General features: G+C 37.8%; 3 protein-coding genes across 4 annotated transcripts; 2 read left to right on the plus strand and 1 right to left on the minus strand.

Moving 5' to 3' along the window:
• Nucleotides 1–23: 23 nt before the first annotated feature.
• On the minus strand, nt 24–14,616 carry LOC142619551 (uncharacterized). 2 transcript variants are annotated; one of them, XR_012841514.1, is made up of 19 exons: nt 14,198–14,616; nt 13,485–13,616; nt 12,296–12,367; nt 10,795–10,865; nt 10,571–10,670; nt 10,381–10,479; nt 8,882–9,008; nt 8,650–8,783; nt 8,501–8,560; nt 8,079–8,314; nt 7,361–7,790; nt 5,436–5,759; nt 4,677–5,279; nt 4,340–4,513; nt 2,868–3,098; nt 2,487–2,770; nt 1,416–1,611; nt 945–1,067; nt 24–276 (listed from the first exon to the last, which is right to left on the minus strand). XR_012841514.1 is itself a non-coding variant. In XM_075792688.1 (19 exons), the coding sequence occupies exons 1-19, from the start codon at nt 14,345–14,347 to the stop codon at nt 144–146; spliced, it is 3,768 nt and encodes a 1,255-aa protein (XP_075648803.1). In that variant the 5' UTR covers nt 14,348–14,616; the 3' UTR covers nt 24–143. The 2 variants fall into 2 exon arrangements, 1 of the variants encoding a protein (XP_075648803.1); XM_075792688.1 differs by having other exon boundaries at nt 1,416–1,700.
• Nucleotides 14,617–25,451: 10,835 nt separating this feature from the next.
• LOC142620567 (uncharacterized) lies at nt 25,452–26,243 on the plus strand. Its single transcript, XM_075793924.1, has 2 exons — nt 25,452–25,925; nt 26,016–26,243. The coding sequence occupies exons 1-2, from the start codon at nt 25,452–25,454 to the stop codon at nt 26,241–26,243; spliced, it is 702 nt and encodes a 233-aa protein (XP_075650039.1).
• Nucleotides 26,244–26,318: 75 nt separating this feature from the next.
• Nucleotides 26,319–27,132, plus strand: LOC142620568 (uncharacterized). The gene is made up of 2 exons (XM_075793925.1): nt 26,319–26,981; nt 27,070–27,132. Exons 1-2 carry the CDS (start codon nt 26,319–26,321, stop codon nt 27,130–27,132), a joined length of 726 nt encoding a protein of 241 aa, XP_075650040.1.
• Nucleotides 27,133–27,758: the final 626 nt, after the last annotated feature.

A 27,758-nucleotide genomic window follows, 5' to 3' on the forward strand; every position in this document is an offset into this window, starting at 1 on the left:
GTGTTTGGTTTGCTGTTATGTTGTGCGGCCAACTAATCTAGTCTTTGCATGTGTATCCTTCATTTTAACTGGAAATAAAATTACTTTTCAGACATGAACAGTTTACATAAGCTTGATATATGCACATTGCTATACGCCTGAAATCATTTATCTATTTTGAGGTTGTTACATAGATGTCCAAGTTCAGGCCTCGCATCCATCCATGAAGCGAATGTCATCTCAGCTAGAGAAGTGCAGTAGAGGTAGGACCTGAAGGTGATTAGGTAAAAATAGCGCCTGCAGAATGGACAAATGGAATTGGTCATATTAACATTATAGCAAATATTCAGTTTTTAAACTTCACATACATCCTTAATTAATAAGCCTAGACTTCTGTTTCTGTTTTTTGAAGGGGGAAGGGGTGGAACCATTGACTTGTGCCAAAAGCTGCTCAATTCTACATAACATGACCCAGAAAGAATGGGATATTAGAAAATCCCCCCACTTGAAATGCAGACCATTTGCTACTGTCAATAAAAAGTGAGCATAACCAGAAATTAGATATTGTTCCAAGTGCTTTTAGGTTGAAGACCATGCGTAGTGCCAACCACATTTTGTGGGGAGAATCATCTTTAGCTATAACCTTTCCAATACTTATTAAGCCAACCAAAAAACACACCTCCAATCCCCAGCAAAAATATTTTCTGCTTTTTCTAAAAACGTAGTAGCAAAAGCTCACTCTTGGAAAACGACTCATCAGGTACCACCATGCACAACCATGTCTGCCAGTAGTCCTCCCTTGAATTAAACATCTACACTCATCTAATGTTAATTGATGGAGGTCTATGACCTACCACAATGAGACCCACTTACCAAAGGCGGTCAGTGAAAGAGGAACAGACCCATCCAAAAAAGAATAGTTCAAGCCAGCCATTAAACTATATTGCTGAGATACATGAACTAACCTTAAAGCCTTTATAGCCATATCCATGAAGTACGCTCGGTGCTCATCATCATCATTGGGGAACTTCTCAAGTTCCTTACTGTAATCTAGAATATCATCTCGCAAATGCCCTGCGCCTTTACACCTTTAAAATGAAGGAACCAACTCAGCACCAACAGTAAAAAATAGCTAATTATTAGAAGGCAAAATTATGTTCCAAGACTAACTCTCAAAAAAGTATGATAAAATTAAAAAATATTTTAAAAAATAACAAATCCAACTGATGCATGATACTCAAAACAAAGTAACAAACAATTAAAATCATTGTCTACCAAAAAAACCAACCCCAACAAACCATCAAAAAAAAAAAAAAAGAGGGGGATACCTACAACTATTACATGGTCAACTTGTCACCATTACCCTTTTTCTCTTCAATAGAAAGGTATCACTATAAGCAGTTTATAATCTTTTGAGTTCTCCAAAAATGATATACCTTTCAATAACAATGTCAACATCTGATTTGCTTTGGGGACCATGCGTGAGTACTCTTGTAAGGCTTAGTATATCACGGTAATCACCCATCCTGCGTGCTTCTTCTTCAGATGCCCTTGAAGGCAAGTTTGCTTCACTTGTAGAATGCATGTTTGTATCAACCATTAGCTCTGGAATATTTGATGTAAAAGTTGCCTCTGCACCAAGTTTAACACAAATGATTGCCATAGCATATGAGACTCCTCCAAACCCTGTGTGTGATATGAAAAGGTAACACCCTGCAGCACTATAGAAAAAGTTATTGTTAATTTTATTCTAATGGTTAATTTGAGAGGGGGGAGAGGGGGGAGAGGGGATTATGCAGCTAAGCTAGCTATGGCAGATATGCCAAACCAATGATCCAGTCATCTCAGCTGATGTAGCAGCCTCTGGATGGGAAATGGCATAAAAGAGTTGAAAAAAGAACTGGACAATCTCTATTAATCTAGACCATCCAAAATGGAGAGATCAACAATTGATCATATACCAGGAAAGTTAATGATCTTGGGTATCCCAATAATTGTTACCATTATTTTCTTTCTAATTATCAGGTGATCTTACCTATGAGGATGGAGAGTTGGAAGAAAAAAAGTGTTGGATTGGATTTTGAGGTACATGGATAAATTTATAAATTGATGGAATCTTACTCATAAGATCATCCAATAATTGTGTATTTGAATAGAAAGCAGCCTGTGGATAATTTTTACAGCCAAAGGTTGGTTGGAATGCACGTGTAATATTTAACCATTGATTAAACTATGATTCAGAAAACTGCAGAAAATTGGATAAATTTGAAAAGTACTAACGGAATCTTCAATTAATAAGATCAACCAATAATTGTATCGTTGAACAGAAAGCAGCCTGAGACAATTTACAACCAGAGGTCAGTTGGAACATGTCTAATTTTTAGCCATTGATTAAACTATGATGCAGCAAGCTGCAACTGCAACATAATTTGTTACTACTATACTAAATTACTGATCATTTGAAATCAATATTTTTGATAGCAGACGTGTTAGGTATGGGCACTTACTCATCTTTACAGTATTGGATTGCATCAACATCAGAAGCTAAAGCCTCTCTCTCTCTAGTCAATGGTATTCTCCTATAAGTAATATTATAACCCTCATCTTTCAGAGCAGCATATACTTCAGCAGGTGTCTTCACATTATCTGCTAAGATGTTTTCCCAGTATCCTACGACGCTGGACTGATTTAGTGTTGGGCTATGTTCTTCACGATGTAAAAGCATCCGTCCACCAGAATGTCTAACCTCAGATAATATATCTTCTTTTAGTCGTTCCTCCATATGTTCCACCTGCATAACAAGCATAAAAATGCCAGTGGTAAAACATGACATGGCTTTAATGACTTGATTTTAGAATTTTTATTTTAAAAAATGCGTCATTACGTACCACTGGGCCAGTGATTCCCACATGCTTGAGTGTATCAACAGGTTTATTTAGCTCCCTTAGGGCAAATGGCGTGCCATTAATGTAAACAACTGCTTCTTCTCTCAGATCAGTTAATATTACTTTATGAGCAACAGAGTTTTCTGCTTTAGGCTTGGCACCTAAATGTGCTAACATCTCTTTTGCACCATCAATTGTTGGAGTTGCCATGCTATACACGGGGAATCCATCTACCTGAAACAAATGGAAGTTTTAGGCTTAGAAACAACTTGAAAACTCATACCATAAAGCTCATCTCTTGATGGCTACATCATAAGCCAGTCATGAAAGAGCCTTTACTAGTGTACTTTTTCAATATGTAATCTAGAAAAAGAATGGAATGTCTTTACAAGTAGTGTAACCTGGTCCAACCAACAAATTGGGCCAAACACAGGCCTTAAAGCCAATATTTAGACATGGATGCAAAGGACTTTGAGATTAATGCAACAATCAAACATCATGTAGTCGAGAAGGAAACCCAATGAAATCTGACTGTAGTTGACTTCATTTTGCTTTATGGCCTTTGTCCCGCTGACCAAGAGCACATATGACATTTACATGTTCATATTCATAATTACATGCATTTCTATGTGAAGTATGAAGGCCACATTTCTCAGCTTTGAGGACAGGACGACAAAAAAAAAAAAAAAAAAAAAAAAACTTGATAACAAGATGCAATTACATGCAGAAAAGAGCAATAACTGCACCAAACAAAGGTTTCTCAATACAAGCTGAAAATAGAAAGTTGGGGTTTTTTTTTGAGGGGAGAGTAAAGATAGTACCAAAAGTGGCCTGAGCCTTGCCTTATATTTTACATACAGGTTGAAGGGTTAGAGCAAATACCATATAAAGTCAATCCTGCAATCATCTAGGAGATCATGAATACCATAAATTAGCACAATTAGATTCTGATGGGATTTCATTAACCCAACATTAAGGAGGTCCTTGGAAAATAAATTAAATGAAGGGATATACAGTCAAATAAAATGTCAAACAAGCTTTCAATGACAAATATCTTAGCTATAATAATTTGCTGGAACGGCATATCCCATCTATATCAGGTGCCAAAAAAGAGGTTGCAAATAATATTTTGGATTTAATGTATCAATGTTTTCCACAAAATGAAATGATTGAAAAATACAACCAGAAGAGATAATTACTTTTTCATGGATTACCCAGCCAGGATAAGAATTAGTGTATATCAATATTTCATTCATTCTCCCACCAGATATGTTAAATTAATCACTACATTGATTGCAACAATAAGAGGTTGAACCTTGATGCAATGACAAGTGCCTTCCCCTAAAAGCAAAAAGTCACAAGTTCTAGTTTGGGAATCAGCCTCTCCCAAAAAATTTGGGTTAAGGCTGCCTACCAATTACCTTATGGCACTACAAATTTAACAATAGTTCTTTGCTTTTGGAGTATTTATATACCTTGTAAACATGTGGTGCATCATCAATTTGTATGTGGCTAAAAGTTCTTTGACCAGGAAAGAAGTACATTTTCAGTATAGAGCCTTTCCCCAAAACAGAACCATTACGGTTGTTGACAATGGCATCCATCACTGCATCACCATGTTGGGACTCATGTGGTGCTCTCAACTCCTCCTGCGTTCCAAAGTCCAAAATAAGGGATTCGATCATCTCCAAGTCATTAAATAAAAAAATAAATAAAAAATAAAAAATTACAATGCTAATTCAAAAACTCATGTTTCTGCCCTTGACCATAAACAAAAAATAAATCAGTCTCAATATATAGAAGAAAATTTACTGGGACAGCAAAAAATCGGCCAGGCCTTAATCTTATGCTCCATTTCATTGCTTGGACCTCTGGTCTTTGATGCAACCAATTCTTAAATGTCATCCTGGATTCTCCTTGTCCACAAAACCCATCAAATGCTTCACTTCCAAGATATGCTGCAAAGGCAATTAAACGGAAGTATCGCTCCAAGTACTCAGCCCCACGGTTCAATGCAACCCTCCTCACCCTTGGCTCAACATGTTGTTGATTAAATACCTTTTTGTACTGCAGAACTGCTTGTCGTATGTTTTGCAGAGCAGAACATCTATCAATAATAGCATCTAAGGCTTCCCGACATTCCACCCCATTATCAAATAATCTTGTTATTGTCCACAACAACAGGATGTCATTTATACCAAAAACCCGACCTTGCACTTTTTCAGATCTTATTTTTGTGATACCGGTGGTTGAGGCAGCAACACTACCTCCAGTTTCGTCACCACTTGAGGTACCACCATTCACCTCTTCATGGGTCATATCATCAACCAGGATTTTTATAGGTCTTCCATAATCAATTCTAAGTTTCAGAAGGCAAGCAATCACAGTACCAGTGGTCGTCCTTCCTCTACCCATCTGTGAATATAAGAAAAGTAATCAAGGAATGAAGTGAAAAGAAAAAGAAGGGTGGGGGTGGGGGGGGGGGGGGGGGGTGGAGAACATACACAAACACACAGAAGTATATGAACATCTCTATGCACATTTAAAGCAGCCAGAGGATAAAAATTTGACCTGGCAATTGAAAACAAAAGCAGTATCCTTCGAAGCAGAAGCAATATTCACTGCCAATGTGTCAAAGTCGGAACTTTTGGGAGCTTTACCATCTGTAATTGGCACACGTGCATACTTAATGGGAAAACCATTAGCCTCTAAGCTTTTGAAAACCTCAAGTGGGGTCTGAATAGAATCAGAACTCACGTGTTCCCAAGCATCAAATATTTGCCCATCCTCTGTTTCATGAATAACCATTATAGCATTCCCATAGTGTTCAGCTTCTCGCAGGATATCTTCCTTTAATCGAGATTCCATTCTCTCAACCCTCTCACGATCAATACCCTGAAAGCAGCAACAATTGTAACTTCACCAACAATGGCAGGTTAAAGTTGGAAGTTCAAATGTTCACAAAGTCCACATACAAAAGGAAAAAAAAAAGGACTGCTTCAAACAAGTAGTGTTCCAATGGTGTCTAGAGTTCAATCCCTTGCTATGGATCCTACATTCTATGGCTGCATTGGATTTCATGAATCAATTAGATTCTCAGGGACTCCCCCTCCACAAGGCAGGGATCTGGCTTCCAGACAACCAACCTGAATTTACAGATCAGGTTCAATCAGGTAATATTTTTTGGTATTTCCTAAATACACCTGTTATATTATATAAGGTTCTTGTTCTTGTGTTGAGTCTGTTAGAGAAGCTATGTTTGTGTGAGATTTTCCATTACTATGAAATTTCTCATAATCTTTTCCAGTGAATGTAGGTGAAAGGCCAAACTGTATCTCTATCTTCTTATTGTTTCCTAATTGATTTGTTTAGGAAAAATTCTATTGGCCATTCAAACCACAGATCCTAGGCCTTGGGTCAACAAGAAACCATGTCAATGTTGAGAGATGGTATTTGGTTGTGGGACCCATGTGTGCGTTGTTACAAGTGTAACAGTGACAAAGTAAACATTCCAACATCGGACACCAAAATTTTTTGTAACCTAATACTCAATCGTCATACATACTTCAAAAATCTCCAGATTTTTTTTTTCTTTTTAAGTTCTTTTGCTTTATTTTGGATACTCAAGTGGCAAAGTTCCAAGGCTCATTGCATGCAAAGTAACAATTTATGAAGTGGATTTTCTACAATTTTGAACAGCAAAGGGAAATGGTATATTAGAGCACTAGCAATAGTGATGCTAAATAGCTATAAAGCTATTTTTAGCACCACTAAATATCAAAATGTACCCTGCAATAGTGGAGCCAAAGCTATATTTTTTGGCTCCACAACTACAGTGCACAGCTACTTTTGGCTGTGCATTGTAGCTGAAAGGTAAAAAAATTTTTTTTTTTTTTTGTTCACACTGCTTTTGTCTCTCTGCTCACTACCTCTCCATGTCTCTCCCAATGTCCACCATGCGTTCACACTACTTTTGGTTGTGGTTGTGTTTTGGTGGTTGAATGAAATATTATTTTATTGTAGTGTTTATATTATTTTATTGTGTTAAAAGCTGAAATAAAATCACTGTTGTTGGATGTGAGAAGGCAAAATAGATATAGTGACTTTTTGTGGTGCTGAAAAGCTAAAAATTTAGCTCCACTGTGGATGCTCTTATAAGAACACTACCGCAGGCATCAATGGGCACTACATTAGGACACAGATGCAATGACATATTGTCCTCTAACAGCAATGTAACTCAGTATTATACTCTTCAACTACTCAAGTCAGCATTTCAAGACGAGCACTACATGTTCAAAATAAACACTGCATTTTGAAAATGCGGACATGGTTTGGCATTTAGATGTTACTTTATGTATTAGGTCCAATACCAATACTAATGTCACCATAATAAGTTCTGGTGTCTAATAACGTCGCCAATGCCAAGCTAGATAAAACCCTCCATACTCCACTCTAATAAAGTTAATATAGATGTAAAATGAAAATATCGATTTTACCGAGTACTCCAGCATGTTTTTGTATGGTCTCTCAACTTCACGGAGAACAAATGGTTTTCCATTGATGTAAATAACAGGTTCCTCTCTCATATTGTGCCAAAAAACAGGACGACCACGTTTAGAACTCCCAATCCTCTGAATGACAGAGAGAATTCCATCAATGGTTGGATTTGCCACCCCATAAACTGGAAACCCAGGAACTTCTCTAAAATTAGGCGCACCTTCCACTCTCTCTGGTAAACTTGGGTTTTGACAACCAGGACAATGGTCACTTTTTAGAACAGTTTGACTTCCAAGAACCTCACCCTTTCTCAGGGCAGCAACTACACCCATCTCAGAAGGGCGGCCATCAGCAGATTCGGCAATCTTCATCAGAGATGGCTTTGAAGTTGCATATCCAAGTGCACCCATTGGATCTCTCCTGAGCAATCTGCAACCAGGCACCATTTTAGTGAAGAAAGAACCGAGCCATAATGCATGAACCAAATAAAAAATGCATAAGAATCTAATGCATCACAATTAGAAATCCACTCAATAACTAGGTAGATGGTCCATACAAGTGATAGAAACAGTTAATTTATGAACCGGTTATTGCACAATGAACTCTAACCATGTGGTGACGGATGAATAATGATCTGTAAACAATATACCATTAGCATGTTTGATTTCCTAGGCTGCTCTCTCTGGAAACTTAAATAATAAATACTTACAACTTTACCTGCGAATAATACTATACAATTCTGGCCTTGCTCTCATCCAGTCAGCAAAACTGCCATGACCAAATGAACAAGAACGGATAGCTGCTCCCTCAGAATGAATATATACAGCAAAGCATATAAGAAAGTAGTATCTTTCCAAGTACTCCACAAAAAATGAAAGTGATGCCTCCCTTTTCATCTCATCCGGTTGACGCAGAATACTACTACGATAAGTGGCAATTGCTTCACGTAAGTTCTACAATTCAAATCAAAGAAACAGTTAATATAACATGAAAATAAACCTTACAGCTACAAGCCAAGAAAATGCATGTCAAGGAAGCAAATGAAACTCATAAGTAAGGAATAAGTTTATTCAGATAAACTTTATGAAATTTGAACAAATAGAAACCATATCAAAATGGAGCAAGATTAGAGACCAAACCTGCATGGTGGCACACTTGTCAATGACTTTATCCACTTGTTTTTTTCCTTCAACACCACCCTAAAGACATGTCAATATTAGTAAAAACAAAAACTTAAAATAGAATTCTAAATGTTGATCTGATAGCAACAAGAGCTAATATCAAATACCTCTAATACCCGAATCAAGCTTCTTATGACTGCATATTCTCCTCTACGAATTGCCTCTTCTGAATTTGGCAAATGGTCAGCAACATTAGCACCAGAGTCAGAAACTCTACCAATGGAATTGATTCTTGGAATACCTGTTCCATGTGAAAATACCTTACAACATTAAACGATTTCGTCACTACAAGAGGTATGCGTTGCTCAAAGAGTAGAGTATGAAAAGTAACAAGACTACCAGAATTTCCAATACGGTTGAGATAAATCAATGTTGCAATCACCATCCCAGTTGTAGTTCGTCCACGTCCCATTTGACAGTTGAAAATTATCTCTGTATTTAAGTTTGCTTGAGAAATTTTATGCACCTGAAAAGACAATGGATATCAAATCTATCCAATCCAAAAATGCCATTGAACTAATCCTTTAAGTCAAACCCAGGAATAGACTATCCTAAACTGAAATGTTAAAATCCATCATTGCCTTACTGAATGTTTTCAAATCAAACGACAATAGTATGCCAACACATAATTCTCAAATATTACTTTTTGATAAGTAAATCAAATAAGTAAAAAAGAATGATAGAGGGCACGGAATTTTAACACGTGATAGTTCAACAAATTAACTCTTTATGAGAAACAAGGATGGATTTGTGAAATTCTCTCCCTCTCTTTTTTTTTGGGGGGGGGGGGGGGGTTGTTGTGGAGGTTGGGAAGGGTAAAACCTTAGCTCCTCTTTCTTTCAATATGTATCACAATATTCTTTAGTTGTTTTCCCCATCTAATTTATGGCCAAACCTCAAGTGTTCAATGAAGGCTTGATAGCTTCTGATTTTCCAGGTAAGATGCATCGCATGAAAGCCAACCAGAAAGGATAAGACTGAAAGGCATAGCAGTACTTGCTTTGTGCTTTACAATATATCCTTAGTTATCCATTAAATACTTTGTTTTTTTATAAGATATCTTCTTCTTCTTCTTTTCTGCTGAACAAAAAAAGTTAAGAGGCCAGTTGTAGAAATCGTACTTGGGCAAGACCATAGTAGCCTCTACTCACTGAGGAACCAATAGCAAGAGAGGCCAAGAGAAGCCCACAAAGTGGAGGATCGGTAGAAAATCCCTCAAACGGATTCTCAAGTATAGCCTAACCATAGCCCTACCAGGGTCCCGTATCATCAGGTGGTGGATATCTTCAGTGAACCAAACATCACGCTCTTAAGGGTTCAAACTCAGGATATTCAACATTGACCCCAACCAAACCACATGGGAATAAACCCTTTCCCCTGAGTCAATCACCTCGGTGGTTATGTTTTGAATAGGATTTCTAGTCATTGCTAAGAAACTGGAAAAATCATGTGCTAGTTGTGTAAGTCTAAACATTTTTTTATCTTTAGTCTTTTAACAATCTAGACTAGAGATTTTTGGGAGGTTAAGATCTAATTATACTAGAGTTATATTTGATTTTTGGGAGGTTAAGATCTAATTATACTAGAGTTACATTTGCTTTTCAGCATCATGGCTGAATTAAGAAACATACTCCCAACATCAAAAAGAGTCACCTCCAGATTTTTCACTAACACAAACAAGGTAAAAAATAAGCCCACTATTTCATTCACAATATTAAAACTTTGTCATATGAAATGTAAAATGAAAAATAGATAACTTGTGATCCCATGCCAACAGGTACTTCATAAATTTCTTAAAGATCATTATTCAAATTAAAATTTAGAATATGAAAACTCACCAAAATATCGAAATCTGTCTCCTTTGGTGATTTTTCATCAGTAATAGGAACACGTTCATAGTCAACAAGGTACCCCTCTACTTGCAATTCCTCATAAACCTATACAATGGGAATAGGCTTTAATAGTTTTTGAGAAAACTGGTGGAACAATTCTGCTTACCAAACCTGAGATGAGTTCCAATGGCAATACCTCCAGGGGTGTCTTTACAGAATCACATGACACTGGTTCCCACTGGTCCACCATCTGACCATCTGGCAGTTCATCAGTGACAAGAATCTTATTTCCATATCTGCTATGTCAGATGTGCAAAGAAAAATTGCTATCATGCAAATCAGGAAGAATCAATGGTAGAAACAACCATGTATCAAATGTAAGGCATCACAGATACTACAGACTGCATCAATAGAATATACCTTGCAGCTTCTATCAAGATATCTTGTTTCAATCGACTTTCCATTTGTTCAACCCTATGCCTGTTGATTCCCTGATTTTAAATAAAAAGTCACAATCAGGTTGCAAACAGAAATAAATTACAATCAGTATTACCATACTTTGCTGAAAGACCTGCACACACAGACACTTTTGAACGTGAGAAGTGTACATAACTAGTAACATATTTGAAGAAATGGGCTCCATTTTATACAGTCAAGTGATACTCAGGGTTTTCAGAAAAAGATTTCACTTTTACTTGTAACTTAGTTTATATTGGATTTATATGCCCATTCTAACCAAAAATGACATGTTCAACTGATTTTTATTTAATAAAAAAATATTATTAAAAAGTGCATAAATGCAGCACTAAGAAACGGGAAGGGTATAAGATACCCCAAGATAGAGGAAATCAAGAAAAACAAAAAAAGCCAACTCTTAATTTAAAGTAAAAAGAAAGTGAAATCTTGGGGAAGAGCCAGCCAATTAAAAGGTGAGCACAATGTGTTTTGTCTATGGAAGTTCAACACCATCAAAAGTTTCATTGTTTACCAATCAAAAGAAAAGGTTAGATTTTTCTTCTCTTGTCTAAGCAGCACATAATGCATAATAGCGGCACACCCAATAAACCTTATCCCTACCAAAGCTTCTTATCCAACTAACCAACATTATATTCACCATAAGACATTACCCAGAAAATCTCAAACCAGGGTAAACTAAATCCTAAAACTATTTAACAACAAACAATGAATAGAATATTGACCATTTTCTCCCAACAACGTTTACTTAGATAACACAAATAATACACTAACTCTTCCATTTATCTTAAAATATTTTATTAATAATAAAATATTATCTCTTCATGCTTTCCCAAACTGTCCATATCAAGAATCTTTCTCAAATTTACTCAAAGAAAGCTATCTTAGGTAATGCATTAGAACGCCAAATCTCTCCCAAGGAAATGCAATGCTTGATTTCCATGCCAAAGCCCAATAGACCGATCAAACATTATATTGGTTATGACTTGATAAAATCCAGCATATCCCGCCATCATCCACCTATAAAACTTGACTAAGTGCAGCATCTCTAAGAAAATTGATTCATGTTTTGCTATTATTGAAGTAACAGTGTACAGAAACCAAAGTTTAAATGACAATATGATATCAATAAAATCATTCCTAGTTGGAGTGTTATGTGTGTTTGACACTATGTATGTACAAAAACTAGTTTTTGAATGATGATAACCTATCTTGCTATCATATTAAAAAAAGTAAAGCATTTTAAATATTTGGCACACAAGCCCCAAGGGATAATAAAACATCACATGCAGGTGCTAATAACTGCAGAATCTAATACCAATATTAAAAATTGCTAGGATGCAATCATTCATACACTAAATTCAAAGTGACAGAGGCAAGAACTGAAAAGGTTGGTTAAAAAAAGACATGCCAATTCAAAATAGAAAATTTTTCCACAATAACATACTGTATATTCAAGGTTGGAGAAGGGCTGCTCCACATCACGCAACACAAAAGGTCGCCCATTGATGTAGACCACCTGTTTCAGGAAGAGAAACAGACAAAATTAATTTATGGATTGGAAAACAAAAGGAAGCCCATATTTTTTTATGAGACTTTGAACATCATGGTGCTTAACTTTTGATTGAACTATTTTTTTACATCGAATTTCCATGAAAAGGCTATGTATTTGAATGATTCCGTTTAGACTCTTGGAAAATTAAATAAAATCTATTTCTAGTCTCTGTACATCTGATGCTTAAGTACAGTGTTAAAAACATTATACTTTTTAAGAACTCATACTAGAAGGCCCTCCCTCCCTGCCACAAGTGAGGGACAGAAGATACTGATTATGAAATCTGTAATATTTTACAATTTTCATGTCAACTTAAAACAACATCATTAAAACCAGCCCCACCAACAGCAGCAACAGTAGTAACTATAACAATTCATAATAAATAATTTTGTTATGAAAAGTAATAAAAGAACCACATTTCATAACAATACTAACTTAGTCTTATCAAAAAAAAAAAATTCTTTCAGACATTGGAACGAAAATGAGAACTTTTTTCAGGGCCAGTTTCATTTTTCATTTGTTCTTCATCTTTGAGGAGTTCAATACGAAACGAAGCTCTATTAGCTACACTAAAACAAAGAGTTGATAATCATTAGCGGTTAAAACTGCTACCATGGTCTCTACTGCACAATGGATGTCACATTGATAACATTCTAGATGAAGCAGTTAAACATATTAGTTTTTGTGATTGTCAACTCAAGTCAACTATGTTCAATTCCACCTAATTGCGTTGATGATAAGATACAATAAAGCTTTATGCCGGCTTTCAACCTACCACAACCATTTTCCTTTACCTTTACCTGAGCAAGGATTGGCTATGCAAAAGGAGCTGACCGTAAAGTATGACATTATGCGGAGGTTTGAAGTTAAACTTATATTTTAGATTCTTAAATTCATTTTAAAATGAGTTATGACTTACATAAATGAAAAATAGTCTTTATCCCACCATTAAACTTTGATGTCTTTTGAGATTATCCAAAATTTTAGGTAAAATTTTGCACATAAACCACATTAGACTAAAGGCCAAACATGAGCTATAAAAATATCAATACAATCAAAATAAATATAGGAAGCAAAATACCGGCTCCTCACGAAGGCTAATCCAAAGAACTTGAGCTCGTAGGCTATCCATTTGGGCCCCAATATGCTTAAGAACATTTCGAATTCCATCAATGGTTGGGATTGCGACGCCGTGAACACGTAACGAGTCAGCCTATTAACAGCAGCTACAAATTATAAAGGGAAGAACTAATCTACTCAAAAAAAAATATATACATGTGAAAATTAGAGTAACAATGTCTAAAGGCAGGCATATTACAAAAGGCATCTACACTAGACTATAGACAAAATATAATCACACCCAGTGACACATTCCTTTTTTTTTTTCACAAAATCTGAAATGGCCTATTGTGATTAATGGAACATCACTTCAACATGGGGCCACCTAAGTGCTTTTATTGTACTGTACAGTATACCAACTACAACCCGCCACATCAGCAGTTATGGAAAAAATGATTGTGAAAATTTGTTTGTTGGGTATCTAGAGTGAATAATGAAATGCAGCTTTTTATTTTATTTAAAGTGACAATAAAAATTGGGTTGCAAAGTTACAAACCATATTCTTATCTCAACATATGAGAGAGGAGTTTAGTTTTATTTTATGGCTGTTTAACATTTACTATGCATGTTTAGGGGATCTCCGGAATACAGAGATTAACCCAGGAAAAGGAAAAAAAAAAAACAAAAAAAACAAATGAAAGCGAAAAGTGAAAAGAGGGGGGGAAAAAGAAAAACCTGACGGTAATTGGGAGCGCCATCGATGTGAGGAGACAAGCGTTTATTCTGGCAACCAGGAAAATGGTCGCTCTTGAGAATAGTCTTTTTGCCAAGCACTGATCCTCCTCTTTGATTCATAACTTGCTCTGGCTCCTTTTGCACCGACATTGCTCTTTTCTTTCCACTTCTTTTTTTATCTTTTCTTTTTTGATATCTTCTTTCCACTCCTTACTTCTACTTCTCAACTCTTTTTATTATCACTCAATTTTACAAACAAACCAAACCTATAATTTTGGGGGTACAAAGGGGGAATGAATTATTTTTGAAAAATTGAGACAAACGCGGCGAATACGATTTTGATTTTTTTTTTTTTTTTTTTTATATATATATTAGGAAGGAAGAAGAGCTACTCTAAAGTCTAAAACTAAAAATCATTCATTCAACTACATATAATATATGTATATATCCAAGTGTTTAATTGGTTTGCGTTTATTTTTTCCCGACTCCCAAAGTTTCACAACGTGAAATGCGTGCAGCTTTTTATTTTATATATATAACAATAGTTATATAATAATAATAATGTAAAAAAATTAATTTTTTTTAAATTCAACGCGTCTGGTGTGTTCGCAATGTGTAGTGAATATCCTTTTGCACTTTTGCTGTGGATGCCTAACTGCCCATCAGGAGATGCCACCTACCCCCTTTGCTTTAGTCATTATCTTCTGTCCCGGAAATACTCACCACAAAAAATTTCTAAAACCTTTTTTTTTTATGTTTCTGTTTTTTTGTTTTTTGTTTTTACACCACATCACAGCAGGTAACATTTGAATTCAAAAGTCGTTATCGATAGAAAAACAAAACATGTGGAGAATATGCTCTTTCAGCCTCTCTTGCACATGCCCCAAGAGTGTTACTTGTCTCCTTTTTTTAAAGGGAGTTGGGAAATCATATCATGCTTTAAATCTTCTTTCTTACGTTTGTTATTATATAATAATTGAATTATAACCCAAGAAAAAAAAAAACCTTATGATAAACGAGGTTATATGATACTTGCATCTTGTGTAACAATTGTATATAATTATTAAAAAATTTATAAAAATAAAAGTGTGAGGTTACTTCCCCAATTAATCGGACTTATCCGCTTTGGGGAGCCAGTCCCTCACGGTTTCGCTGCAAGCGACATAGGAGCGTACGAATCTTCACCTTCTGGGGGCTTTACACCGCAGTTCCACATCGGCAAGAGTTCCCTCCCACTCATGGTTTATAAGCTTCTGAAGCGACCATGAATGTACCACTACTACACAATGTGAGGTCACTTCCCCAATTAATCGGACTTATTCGCTTTAGGGAGCCAGTCCCTCACGGTTTCATTTCAGGCGACATGGGAACGTACGGATCTTCACCCTCTGGGTGTTTTACACCGCAGTCCCACATCGGCAAGAAATCCCTCCCACTCATAGTTTATAAGCTTCTGGAGCGACCATGAGTGTACCACCACTACACATGTCGCCTGAAATGAAACCGTGAGGGACTGGCTCCCCAAAGCGGATAAGTCCGATTAATTGGGGAAGTGACCTCACAAAAAGTATATAATATTTTTTTCAAATGGGATTTGCTTGTGTAAAAGAAATGTTGCATACGATTACATAAATTAACAAATCTCATATTAGATGTTTTATAAACCAAATGGGATTTGCTTATGTAAGAAAAATTTTGCAAGAAATGTTCCATACGATTACGTAAAATTAACAAATTTCATATTAGAGGTTTTATAAATAAATAAAAAAATTGAAAAACATAAGGCATATTCATGACAAGTGTCGACCACTCAGTCATTGTAATCAAATAGCCTCAGTCGGCTTTCATTTGTATTTTATCTTCCGCACATTGGCCCCAACCGGCCTTAGCCTGTAACTTACCCCCTTTATGGTATCAGAGCCAAGTTTGGCCCGGTCGGATTGTAAGTTACTGTTTATTGTTTAATCAAGTTGGTCGGCACTGCCGCCATAGTTATCTAGATTATTTTGGCATCATATTTATTTTGAATTATTTTCATGGATATATCTCCCATACCCCATATTTTGTTTTACATCTATTTCTTGATAACTCTTCCGTTCCCTTTTATTTATTTCTTCGTCTGCTATTATTTCATCATTTTCTATTACATCTGCAAATGGTAGGCTGAGCCTCCTTCTAACCACTTTATTTGTTATTCTGTGATTATTTGTTCAGATTAACCTTTGCTTCCCTGTTATCCATATTCTTTCTATTTTTGTGTTTAGCCCTAAAGTTTGTTGCAGATCTATTCCTGTGAGATTTGTTACCAAAATCTGTGTGGTTCTCCAAGCCCTAAGACGACCGAAAATCTTCCTAAGTTTGGTTTGGTCAGCCCGTGTGAAGCCGAGAGAAGGCGTGTAAGGGTGGTCCCCATTATTGGAGGAGAGTCCGGTAGGTAGGAGTTCACAGATCAGGTGTCTATCCCATAGTTGTAGTTTTGCTTCAGATCTAAAGGTTAGATCCAGAAGTTTGAAGATAAAAGGTGACTAGGTTGTGATCGTTGATTTAAACTTGTAACCCCAGAATCATGAATAGGTTGTTTAGAAGTTACTCTTCCACCAGCAGTAGATGTTCCCAACCCACAACCATTCCTGATATCCCAGCAGACGTAGGAGCAATTAATTCGGAGTCTTATGAGCTATCTGATCTAGATCTAGACATAGGAGATTGGAATATCCCAAAAGTAGCCACCAGCCAATTCTATAAGTCTTCATGGTCTTTGAAAACAGCTTTCAGAACAGACTACCATGTCAAGACCATAGAACAAGTCTATGGAATCAACAAGGAGTACGAAACGTGCTACTTATTATCACCCTCAGCTATCCAGAGTCATAAAGACAAAGGACATAACTTCCTACACATAGGATTAGTCCAAGTTGGAGTGAAACCACTCACCAGAAGAGGTTTGAACAGCTCAATCCTCATGGCCCTTAGAGATAGACCTGCATCCCAGTGTAGCTCAACCAGACCTCTAGGATCATCTTTTCCTACGTCTAGGAGAGACTTAGGTGTTCAACTCCAGGGAGTTAGAACCGATTCCCAACTCACCACACCTTGCTACACAGCCAAACAGGATTCGATTGTCAATGAGGAAGACGATCGTGAGCAATCCCCCCATCCCCATCTGGAACTGATATGGAACAGCCTCCAGATCAGCAAGAAGAATCTCTGAATATCTTAGTGTTAAACAGAGAATTCGTTCCTGACCTAGAAGAATTAGGTAAGGAATTTAGTTCTGAGGAAAACAGGACTAAGAGAGAAGCCTACAAAGCCAACTATACCAGAAATCAAAAAGAAAAAGTATTTGAAGCATGGACGGCATTCATGAGGGAAATATCCCGTAATGTCCCCTTTTTCATATACTTCGAAAGGTATTTTGGCCAACACAAGCAGTTTTGTGTCCTCACCAGAACTTGGACCATAGAAGGACCCAATGCAACAAAAGAAGTTGTAAGGTCTAGTCATCCACCCTTAGAAGCCATAACCTTCAACCATCGTAGGACGGAGATAATAGCCTCTCCCTTCAAGGCCACCATAGATAGACATCAGCCTGTGGACAAGGTTATTGAGCAAAACAACTACACCAACCAGTGTCTAAATGTCATAGGAAAACAGCTTGACAGGATAGAAGATAGGATTGAAAACAAAGTTATCCTCCAACCAGGAAGCTCTAGTAAGCCAATCCAAACCTTAGAAAAGCCTTTGGTCAAGTTACCCACAACTAGACACACCAGCCTTAGTTATCCTAAGGATAAGACAGCCTTAGAAATAGTAACCCAGAAGCTAGATGAACTTGTGAAGAAGGAACCTTCATCAGTTAATGTTCTAGACATCCAATCAGCCTCTAGCAGTTCTAGCCAAGCCTCTGACCAGGAGTTTGAACAATTAGAAAACCAGTTTCAGGATTTAGAGGTAAAACGGCTTTACCATCCCGATCAAACCAGCTTAACCAAGAATTGGTACCCTAGACTTTCACCCCCTGACCTCCGGTATGAGGAAAGGAATGTTAGTGGCCAATTCTCTGTATCATCTGGTAGACTCTATGAATGGAACATAGATGGTTTATCAGAACAAGAAATCCTAAACAAAATCCAGCATATGACTATGGTAGCCAACAACTACTTGGACGAAGGCCGTCCCCATAAAGAAGTCATTGAGATGATGGCATTAGGATTTACAGGCAAACTCCAGCAATGGTGGAACAATTGCCTTACTGAAGTGTCCAAAGAGGACATCAAGTACGCCATCCAGAAAGATGAGGAAGGAAACCCCATCATCAACGAAATTGAACAAGGGATTCCTGATGGAGTCAATACCCTGATTTATACAATCATGAAACACTTCATAGGAAAACCCAGCAATATCACAGCTAGGATTTATGAGCAGCTGAGTAACCTTAGGTGTAAAACCCTAGGAGATTACAAGTGGTATGAAGATGTCTTTACCACTAGGGTTATGCACAGAAGAGATTGTAATTCTCCATTCTGGAAGGAGAAATTTATTAATGGTTTACCAACCCTCTTCAGCCAGAAGGTCAAGGAAACCCTTTGCAGTCCCTTAGGTGTCATAGATTATGATAACCTAACCTATGGAGACATCTCTAGCACTATTCGGAGTGAAGGCATGAAGATGTGCAGAGATCTCAAAATCCAAAGCCATATCAACAAAAATAAAGCCAAGTACGAAATAGGACATTTCTGTACGCAGTATGGTTTACCCTCTGTCAAACCTTCCAAGAGAAAATCCAAGCACAAAGGAAAAGAATCCTTTGAGAATTCCTATAGGAAGAAAGATACTAAGTATTATAGAAAATAGAAGTACAAGACTGATGGTTTCTATAAGAAAGGAAAATCTAAGGAACCCATTTCACAAGCATCTGGCAAATGCTACAACTGTGGAAAGAAAGGTCATTTCAAAAATGAATGTAGAGCTAAAGCCAAATCTCTTATCAATACCCTCATTAGTGACCAACCCAGCAAGAATGAGATCTTCAAGCTACTAGAACTTGACCGCTCAGACACCGAGTCATTCAGCAGTGCTAGTGACAGTGAGCTTAGGCAGATATACAGGTCATCCTCTGATTCCTCTAGTACCAGTACCTCTAGTGGCCCGGATGAACCCACACCTTGCAAAGATGGTTGTTGTAGGAACAAAACCATCAACGTGTTGAACAGGCAAGAAGAACTTCTTTTAGACCTCATAGAGGCTATAGAAGATCCTGTCATCAAAGCTCAAAAGCTCACCCTTTTCCATCAGACGCTAGTAAAGGAAACCAGCAAACCTGCCCTCAAGATCCAGCAACCCAAGGTAGATTTAGAGCAAATCTACAATAGGTTCACCCAGTCCAAAAAGGAAGTTACAGTCAACGACCTTCAAAGGGAAATTAAGGAAACCAAATCAGAAGTTAGAACCCTAAAGCAAGAATTAACCATTCTTAGGGTCGATTATGATCTCCTTAATAGAAGAATTCAACTTTTGGAAAACTCTTCTCATCAAAGCAATGAGGAAAAACCCTCAGATGAAGAAGATGATCAAACAGTTAACCCTACAGCTGACCTTATCCAGGAACCTGGCAAAGAGTTGTTCTTAGATACCATCAGCAGGATTAACTTCCATAAGTGGCATTCCAAAGTCAGGATTGTCATTAGCAAAGATTTTGAATTCGAGGTCATAGCCTTAATTGATTCAGGTGCTGATCTTAATTGCATTCAAGAAGGAATCATTCCCTCCAGATACTTCAAGAAGTCTAAGGAGAGATTAACATCCGCAAGTGGCGGAAGAATGCAAATTGACTTCAATATCCCACAAGCCGAGGTTTGCCAAGGCGGCATATCCTTTATGACAAAATTTGTCCTTGTCAAAAACATGACAGATAGAGTCATCCTAGGAAACCCTTTCTTGTGTTTATTGTATCCTTTCATCACAGGCACTGAAGGAATCACAGCCCATCCTTTTGGTCAGTCTGTCAAATTCGAGTTTATGAGAAGCCCAGAACCTTGGGAAGTTTGCTCCCTCCAGAAAGCTTCTATATCAAAAACTCTCAATACTATGACCATTCTTCCATCCCGTAATCAAGCCCAGCAACTTGATTCAGCCAAAACAATTGATTATCCCTTTGACTCCAATCAATTGTCATCATGCATTCATCATGAAAATATTTGCATCTCTGCATCCATCAGTTTTGAAAGCAAAAGGGTTTTTAACAATTATTTGAAAATCTCAAATGGTCCAAACCTTTCTTCGCAGGATTAAGAGAGAGCAATATTTATTACCACTAGTAAGTGGACAATGGCTTCTTCAGCAGAGAAGAAGGGCAAGGGGAAAGTACCCACAAGGGACTATCCTCAAGACAAAAGACTACCAGCGGGACAGTCTTTTGTAAAGCATGAAGGCGCTTCCTCTACCAGCCATAGAGGAGCAACATCCCTTCAGGAATTTGTCCCTCCAACGGTGACATATTCCAATGGTGATATGGCTATTGTTTTACAGGAAGTTTTATCCAGGGCTTTGCAGTTCAATAATGGAACATACACAGACCTACCCTACTCCATTAAATGCCTCCTTGATAACCTTTACTTTGCCTACACCAGAAATAACCAAGACCTATTCCTCAAAACCCTCAGAGCTCTAGAAATCCATCTAGTAAACCTTGAAGCCAGAAATGAAATCTTAACCAGTCAACTCTCTGGCAAAGAGGATGTCCATTCAATGGACAAAATGACTATCATGGGCACTAACTATGCTAAGCTCAGTCTTAAGACTAGAGCGACTCTAAGAAGTGCCGTTGCCAACTTGCCCTCAGATTTACAAACTCGTATTCTGAGTAGCAAGGCCATGAACGAAAGTCGGAATCTTTGGTATGAGCATTTCAAAATGCTAGTTACAACTACTATTCCTAATCCAGATGATTCGGATGATATGGATAACATCCTAGTACAAGCTGCATGGGAAGAATACTTTGGAAGCAGCTCCAGGGTATATGAAAATAAGCATCCCTTCCCAGGACTTTTGGTCAATTATGAAGACGGGTCAGACGAAGAAGAAAGAGATCCAGATTGGCTCTCCCAGATGTTTGAGTCCGGTTTTATCAGACTTATCAAACTCACAAGTCATGACCAAATTAGCCAGCTTCTGGAGATCATCCAAAATGTCGTTAGGCAAGTCAACAGCCCCTTTGTTTCTATCAGATGTTGGAGTACTCTACCAGAATGGGACAAAAACAATTGGATGGAAGTTCATCCCTCAAAGCACCTTGTCCTCATTAATGGTTTCTCTTATCAGGACCCATGGTATGAAGGAGACACATATATTTCATACAAATATCCTAATGCTCTAGCAGAGCGCTGGAGGAATTACTTCAACAACCAAATCATTGATATCAGCCAAGAGCTTTGGAAGGACTACCATTTTATAGGCTCCACAGACAGGATCTATGTTTTCGGGAGGCGGCCATATGACTCCGCCATTAGAAATCTGAAAAAACTTGGTGCGGATAGTCCCAGAGAATTTCTTACAGGGAAAAAGCCTGTCCATGAACCACTTCTCTACTGTGGACTCTGCAACACCTATGCCAGATATCACGAGCACGATTGTGATAACGATTCCCCATGGGATCCTTATGATGGATATCCATCAGATGCTCCTGATACTGACTAAAACATCCTGACAAAGCAACTCAGGGTAAAAATCCCAGTCCGGTTACTATTCAAAATCAGCACCAGCCACTGATATGAACAGTACCCGCATCATAAACAGTACCAGCACCCAGCAGATTCCCCGACAGGTTACTATTTCAACAGTGACCGAATCCGGAAAAGCAAGGGGACAAATCTCTGTAGCATGAACAGTGAAAGTTTTACTGTTCACCGACACAATCATCAAGAGTTACTGTTGCTTTCGGTGGGATCAACTTTCACCTAAGTAAAAGCAATTTACCTCCGTAATTTCAGCAATCTCCAGCCAGCATCCAAGGCCTCATCCAGCCTATTTAAGGACGCCATTTCTCCATTCTGAGGCAGGTCCAATTTTAGGAGAAACTTCAGCAACTCCAAAATTCCCTCCTCTTCCAGCCAAGAGTTTAATTTTCAGTTGTATACCAGTGACTCAGTCATTGTAATCAAATAGCCTCAGTCGGCTTTCATTTGTATTTTATCTTCCGCACATTGGCCCCAACCGGCCTTAGCCTGTAACTTACCCCCTTTATGGTATCAGAGCCAAGTTTGGCCCGGTCGGATTGTAAGTTACTGTTTATTGTTTAATCAAGTTGGTCGGCACTGCCGCCATAGTTATCCAGATTATTTTGGCATCATATTTATTTTGAATTATTTTCATGGATATATCTCCCATACCCCATCAGCATGTGGAAATATACAATTAACAGCAACCTCTTGGACCGAGAATTCTCAGTTAAATGGTGGGACAGCCTCAGGATTAATCCAATCATCAATCAGGTCTATAAGGATTATCCTCCCCCAGTTCAGAAACCCATTGCCCACAGGACAAGATCTCAGTCTAGCCTAGACTCTGTCCAGATTACCGGAAAATCTAGCAAAGAGTTGAAAGAATTAGCCCAACAGCTAATAGCTCACTCACAACAGCTAGAATCAGAAGAACAGGTCTCTCCCACCGCTTCTGAAGGATCAGTCAACCACGATCCATTGGATCCATTCCAAGATTCCCAAGACCCTTACAGCGGGTATAACTTGGACAGCGACTAGAGAATATACTGACTAAAAAATCCTGACAAAGCAACTCAGGATAAAAATCCCAGTCCGGTTACTATTCAAAATCAGCACCAGCCACTGATATGAACAAGTACCCGCATCATGTATATATATATATATATGTACACATCTCATTGCCATGTTTCATCTGTGCCCTATTTCTCTCTCTCTCTCCTTTTCTTTTTTGAACGTGAAGGAAAAAATATTAAATTTTAGGAGTTCTTTTTTTATTAATTCAAAATGAAATTTATTTGACATTTATGACCCTATTTCTAAATGAAATTACTATTCATTAATAAGGATATTTTTGAACCACATAAAAGTCTTGTTGAAAGAGGTGAATTCTTTTATATATACTGTAGTATAGAATAGATAAATGAAAAAGTTCAAATCTATACCTTATTCATATCAATACAATAACAAATGATGATTATCATGCCTTTTCAGATTCTGTTATGATAAATACTCTTGAGATATTATACATTTATAAATGAAAAAGTTCAAATCCATACCTTATACAAATCAATTTAACCAAAAAAAAATATTGAAATCTAAATCCCAACAAAATAGTTTGTCTTCTAAAAAAAAGGGATAATTACACATAACCTACTTGTGGTTTGGGCGAAAATCACTTTGCCTACCCGTGGTTTGAAAAGTATCACTTAACCCACCTGTGGTATGTTTCCGTCAATCTCCGTAACCCACCTCAGTCCCAGTCATTACAAAAACACCTCTTAACCCTAAAACACAACATAACACGGATCAAAACACCTAAAACTCAAAAACTTTTCGAGAGAGAGGCCTGTGGTGAGATCGTAGTGTTCTTCGTGGTTTGGAGTGTCTAAAGGGGGAGAAAACACAACTTGAGCAACATCGAAGCTAGGGGGAAGGTATGTGTGACTGCTGTTGATATGCATTTGGGTTCTTGATGGCATTTTTTCCCGCGACCCACCCACGTAGTTGGGGTTTGTAAAATTTTCTCAAAATTGGTGTATGTTAAATGTGCATTTTGCTATTTATATGTAGAATCGCTTAGGATGTAGCTAATGTACTGCTATGGTTGTTTATATAATGCGTATACCTGAAAGAATCAAGTTTATTTGTCAATGATTACACTTGTTTGTGAACTGTGGGTAGTGTGGTCCCTATGAATTTGTTGGGAATCTGGTTTTGCACGTGCTATATGTTGTCCTTTGGTCGTGTGTTGTCTCTCAACAACAAAACAAATTTTATATGAAAACAAAATAGCACTATGTTTGGCTTGTTGTCTCTTTTGGTTTGTTGTCATTTTCAGCATGTTAGTATGTAAACAAATTACTTATTTTAATTGCAGATGGTTGACTTCACATTTGACATTGAAATTCATGTTGGGAGATGTTTTGTGGAGGACTCAACCCTTCAATATGTGGGTGGGTCTGTACATACATTGACAAAGATTGACCCTGATAAGTTGAGTTTTTTTGAAATTCGAGATTTATCCCATCTAGTTGGTGCTCCTAAAAACACAGTAGATATAGGTATTTACTTCGTGAAGGTGATGTAGAGAATGATTTAAGGGCCATAGGATCAGATACAAATGTGGTGAACATGACTACTCTTCATAAGGCATGGCCAGCTAACAAAATCATAATCTATACTGACATAGATATGGAGCCACTGGCAGCTGAGTATCCTAATGGAGGGAGAGTGGTAGATGATGGTGTTGGTGGTGGTGTAGGTGGTGATGGAGAGGTGGATGAAATAGATGTGGAGAGTGATTATGAGGAAGAAGAAGATTATGAGAATGTTGAGGTTGGTGATAGAGTTGAAGAACAGGATGCTGAGGATGGTGCAAGAGTTGAAGAACAGAATGTTGAATGAGATGATGATGATGATTGGCTATATGAAGGCTTAGAGGGGGATGACTTTGGTGATGACATATTTGTTGCTCCAAACTCAGCTCCACAAGGTTCAGCTCCAAAATCAAGTGATGCTCCCAATACAGCCCCAGAATCAAGCAATGCACCCCATGTAGCCCCAGAATCAAGTAATGCACCCCATGCAGACCCTGAGTGGGCTGAGCCAGCTCTTGAGGATGACCTGGTAAGCATGGATGAGTCTAATGATGAGCAGGTACCTGAGCAGCCAGAGTTTAATGCTAAGAGTGACATAAGAAATGTTGTACTAAAGAAGGAGATGAAGTTTCCTAATGCAAAAGTGTTCAGAGCTGTTTTGAGAGAGTATGCAATTAAAAAACCTATTGAAATCAAATTCAAGCTTAATGAGAGGACCAAGATATCAGTTCACTGTAAGAATGAGTGTGGATGGAGATGTTATGCATCTCAAATAAGTGGAGAGCTAACATTTTAGATTAAGACCTTAACTGATGACAATACTTGCCCCAAGTCTTTTAAAAATAGCCAAGCAACATCAGCTTATGCTGCTAAGAGGTTCATTGAGGATTTTAGCAAAAAAATCAAAATTGGGAGGTTAGTGGTGTACACAATCATGTGATGCAAAATTTATCTGTTGATCTAAGTGTAAACCAAGTGTATAGGTCAAAGAGAAATGCAAAGGATTTAATCAATGGAGATAAGCAACTGCAGTATGGTGTCCTAAGGGACTATGCACAAATGATAAACACTGTAGACAAGGGGAGTAGAGTTATACTCCAGACAGAAATGGCTGATGAGACTTCCCAACCAAAATTTAAGAGGATGTATGTTAGGTTCAATGCTCAGAAGGTAGGATTTTTAGGTGGATGCAGGCCATTTATAGGTTTAGATGGTTGTCACATAAAGCACATATTTGGAGGGCAAATATTATCTGTCACTGCTAAGGATGCAAATGACAACATTTTTCCAGTAGCCATGGATGTTGTGGAACAAGAAAACAAGGAGTCTTGGATATGGTTTTTGGAAATTTTTGCTGATGATATAGGGAGGCCAGAGGAGCTTCAATTGGTCTTCATTTCTGATAGGCAAAAGGTATGCAAGTTTTGTTCAGTTATACTTGAATAATTTAGTATATATTTAGCTGAACTAACATGTTTTGTTTGTTTGTTTAGTTATTTGCAGGGGCTTATACCTGCAATAGAGACACTATTCCCTACTGTAGAGCATAGATACTGTGTGAAACACATTTACAACAATTTCAAAGTAGATCACAAGGGATTGGAGCTAAAGGATGCACTGTGGAGGTGTGCTGCTGCCATAACAGTAAGGAAGTTTAAGAGATGCATGCAGAACATAAGGGATTTGGATGAAAGGGCATATGAGTATCTTGCAAACATTGCACTTGCATAGTAGACAAGGTCACACTTCACTCCTAGGGCCTTAACAGATTGTTTGGTAAATAACTTGAGTGAGTTTTTTAACTCAATGATATTGAAGTCTAGGGACAAGCCTATCTTGGCAATGTTGGAGTGGATTAGGGTTAGACTTATGACTAGGCTTTACGCAAAAAAGGAAGGGATAGAGAAATATGCTAGAAAGTTATGTCCAAGCATACAAGATAAGTTGGAGAAATTGAAGGTTGAAAGCAGGCCATTTAGTGCTACCCCAGTTGGCAGTTTCCTTTATGAGGTAGCTAGTCAATATGAGAGGCATGTAGTTGATCTTGTCAAGAAGACATGCAGCTGTAGGTATTGGGATTTAAATGGCATTCCATGCAAAGATGCCATAACAACCATTTATACAAACATTGATATACCAGAAGCCTACACCCACCCATGCTACCACAAAGAAACTTACATGGAGATATACAAGGAGGTACTTCCTCCCATGCCTGGCCAGTTAGAATGGGTTGAGACTGGACAGCCTGCTCCTCTAGCACTTCACATATACAAACCACCAGGCAGGCCACCCAAGCAAAGAAAGACGGCTCTTGATGAGCCTAAGAACCCTTACAAAGCAAGTAGGTTGAACAGACCTGTAAAGCGTGGCAAAAGCAAAAAGAAAGGGCATAACTCAAGAGGGTGCAAGGCTGGCATCACTAGGGAGACACCATGGCAGAGGAGACTAAGGCTTGAAAGAGAAAAAACTGTAAGTAATTGACATTTAAATGGCAAAAAAAAAACTTGTTTTTAAACTTACAAAGGTATTAATGTATTGAAATTGGGTTTTGTTGCAGGCAAGGGGAAGTGTGCTTGCACCTAGTACCAAATCTGGATCTGCACCTCAGGCTGCACCCTAGCCACCATCCCAACAGCCTACCCAGACTTACAACATGAGGTCTGCCACTCAACCTTCATCCTCACAGCAAGGAAATCAAGCTTCACAGCAAGGAAATCAAGCTAGGCCATATCACATGAGAGCAGGATGGTTCTCTTCCTCATAGCTAGAGTTTCACACACCTAAGGAGACCTGGGATACCCTACCAAGTTCTTCACATGTAACTTAGTGTAGTTACCTCTTTCCTAGATGGTTGTGTAGATTGGGATATTTTTTAACAAGTGGATCTATTTTTTATTTTGTAGCCTTCACCTGCAAATAGGAGCACTGGTGGTGTGAGGACTAAAGGACAACTTGCTACACAAAGGCCACCTAAAATGAATTTAGTGGGTGGAAAGAGTAAAGGCAAGAAATGAAGCTAGTGGGTACGCATGCCAGCATTGGGAGTAAAGCTAGTGGGAACATGTGGGCCTACAGCTAGTGGGAACATATGGGCCTGCAACTAGTGTTTTTTTGTTAAGACCACTGTTGGCTTTTTGTAATTATCAATTAGTGTAAAAAACAATCACCTTTTTGTAATTATCATATATATATATATATATATATATATATATAGCTGATCTTGGAATGTGCTTTTTTGTAATTTAC

Source organism: Castanea sativa, chromosome 12 (assembly GCF_040712315.1).
Source record: "Castanea sativa cultivar Marrone di Chiusa Pesio chromosome 12, ASM4071231v1".
In the NCBI taxonomy this organism is placed as follows: Eukaryota; Viridiplantae; Streptophyta; class Magnoliopsida; order Fagales; family Fagaceae; genus Castanea; species Castanea sativa.

Bases quoted from the DNA above. Each gene is read 5' to 3' on its own strand.
- LOC142620567 (XM_075793924.1), top strand. From the start codon at position 25,452: ATGCAAAATTTATCTGTTGATCTAAGTGTAAACCAAGTGTATAGGTCA. The intron at 25,926-26,015 runs GTATGCAAGTTT...AGTTATTTGCAG, and splicing joins TCATTTCTGATAGGCAAAAG to GGGCTTATACCTGCAATAGA.
- LOC142619551 (XM_075792688.1), bottom strand. From the start codon at position 14,347: ATGTCGGTGCAAAAGGAGCCAGAGCAAGTTATGAATCAAAGAGGAGGA. The intron at 3,099-4,339 runs GTATATAAATAC...CATTTGTTTCAG, and splicing joins ATGCACCACATGTTTACAAG to GTAGATGGATTCCCCGTGTA. The intron at 2,771-2,867 runs GTACGTAATGAC...CTTGTTATGCAG, and splicing joins TGGGAATCACTGGCCCAGTG to GTGGAACATATGGAGGAACG.
- LOC142620568 (XM_075793925.1), top strand. From the start codon at position 26,319: ATGATATTGAAGTCTAGGGACAAGCCTATCTTGGCAATGTTGGAGTGG. The intron at 26,982-27,069 runs GTAAGTAATTGA...GTTTTGTTGCAG, and splicing joins GGCTTGAAAGAGAAAAAACT to GCAAGGGGAAGTGTGCTTGC.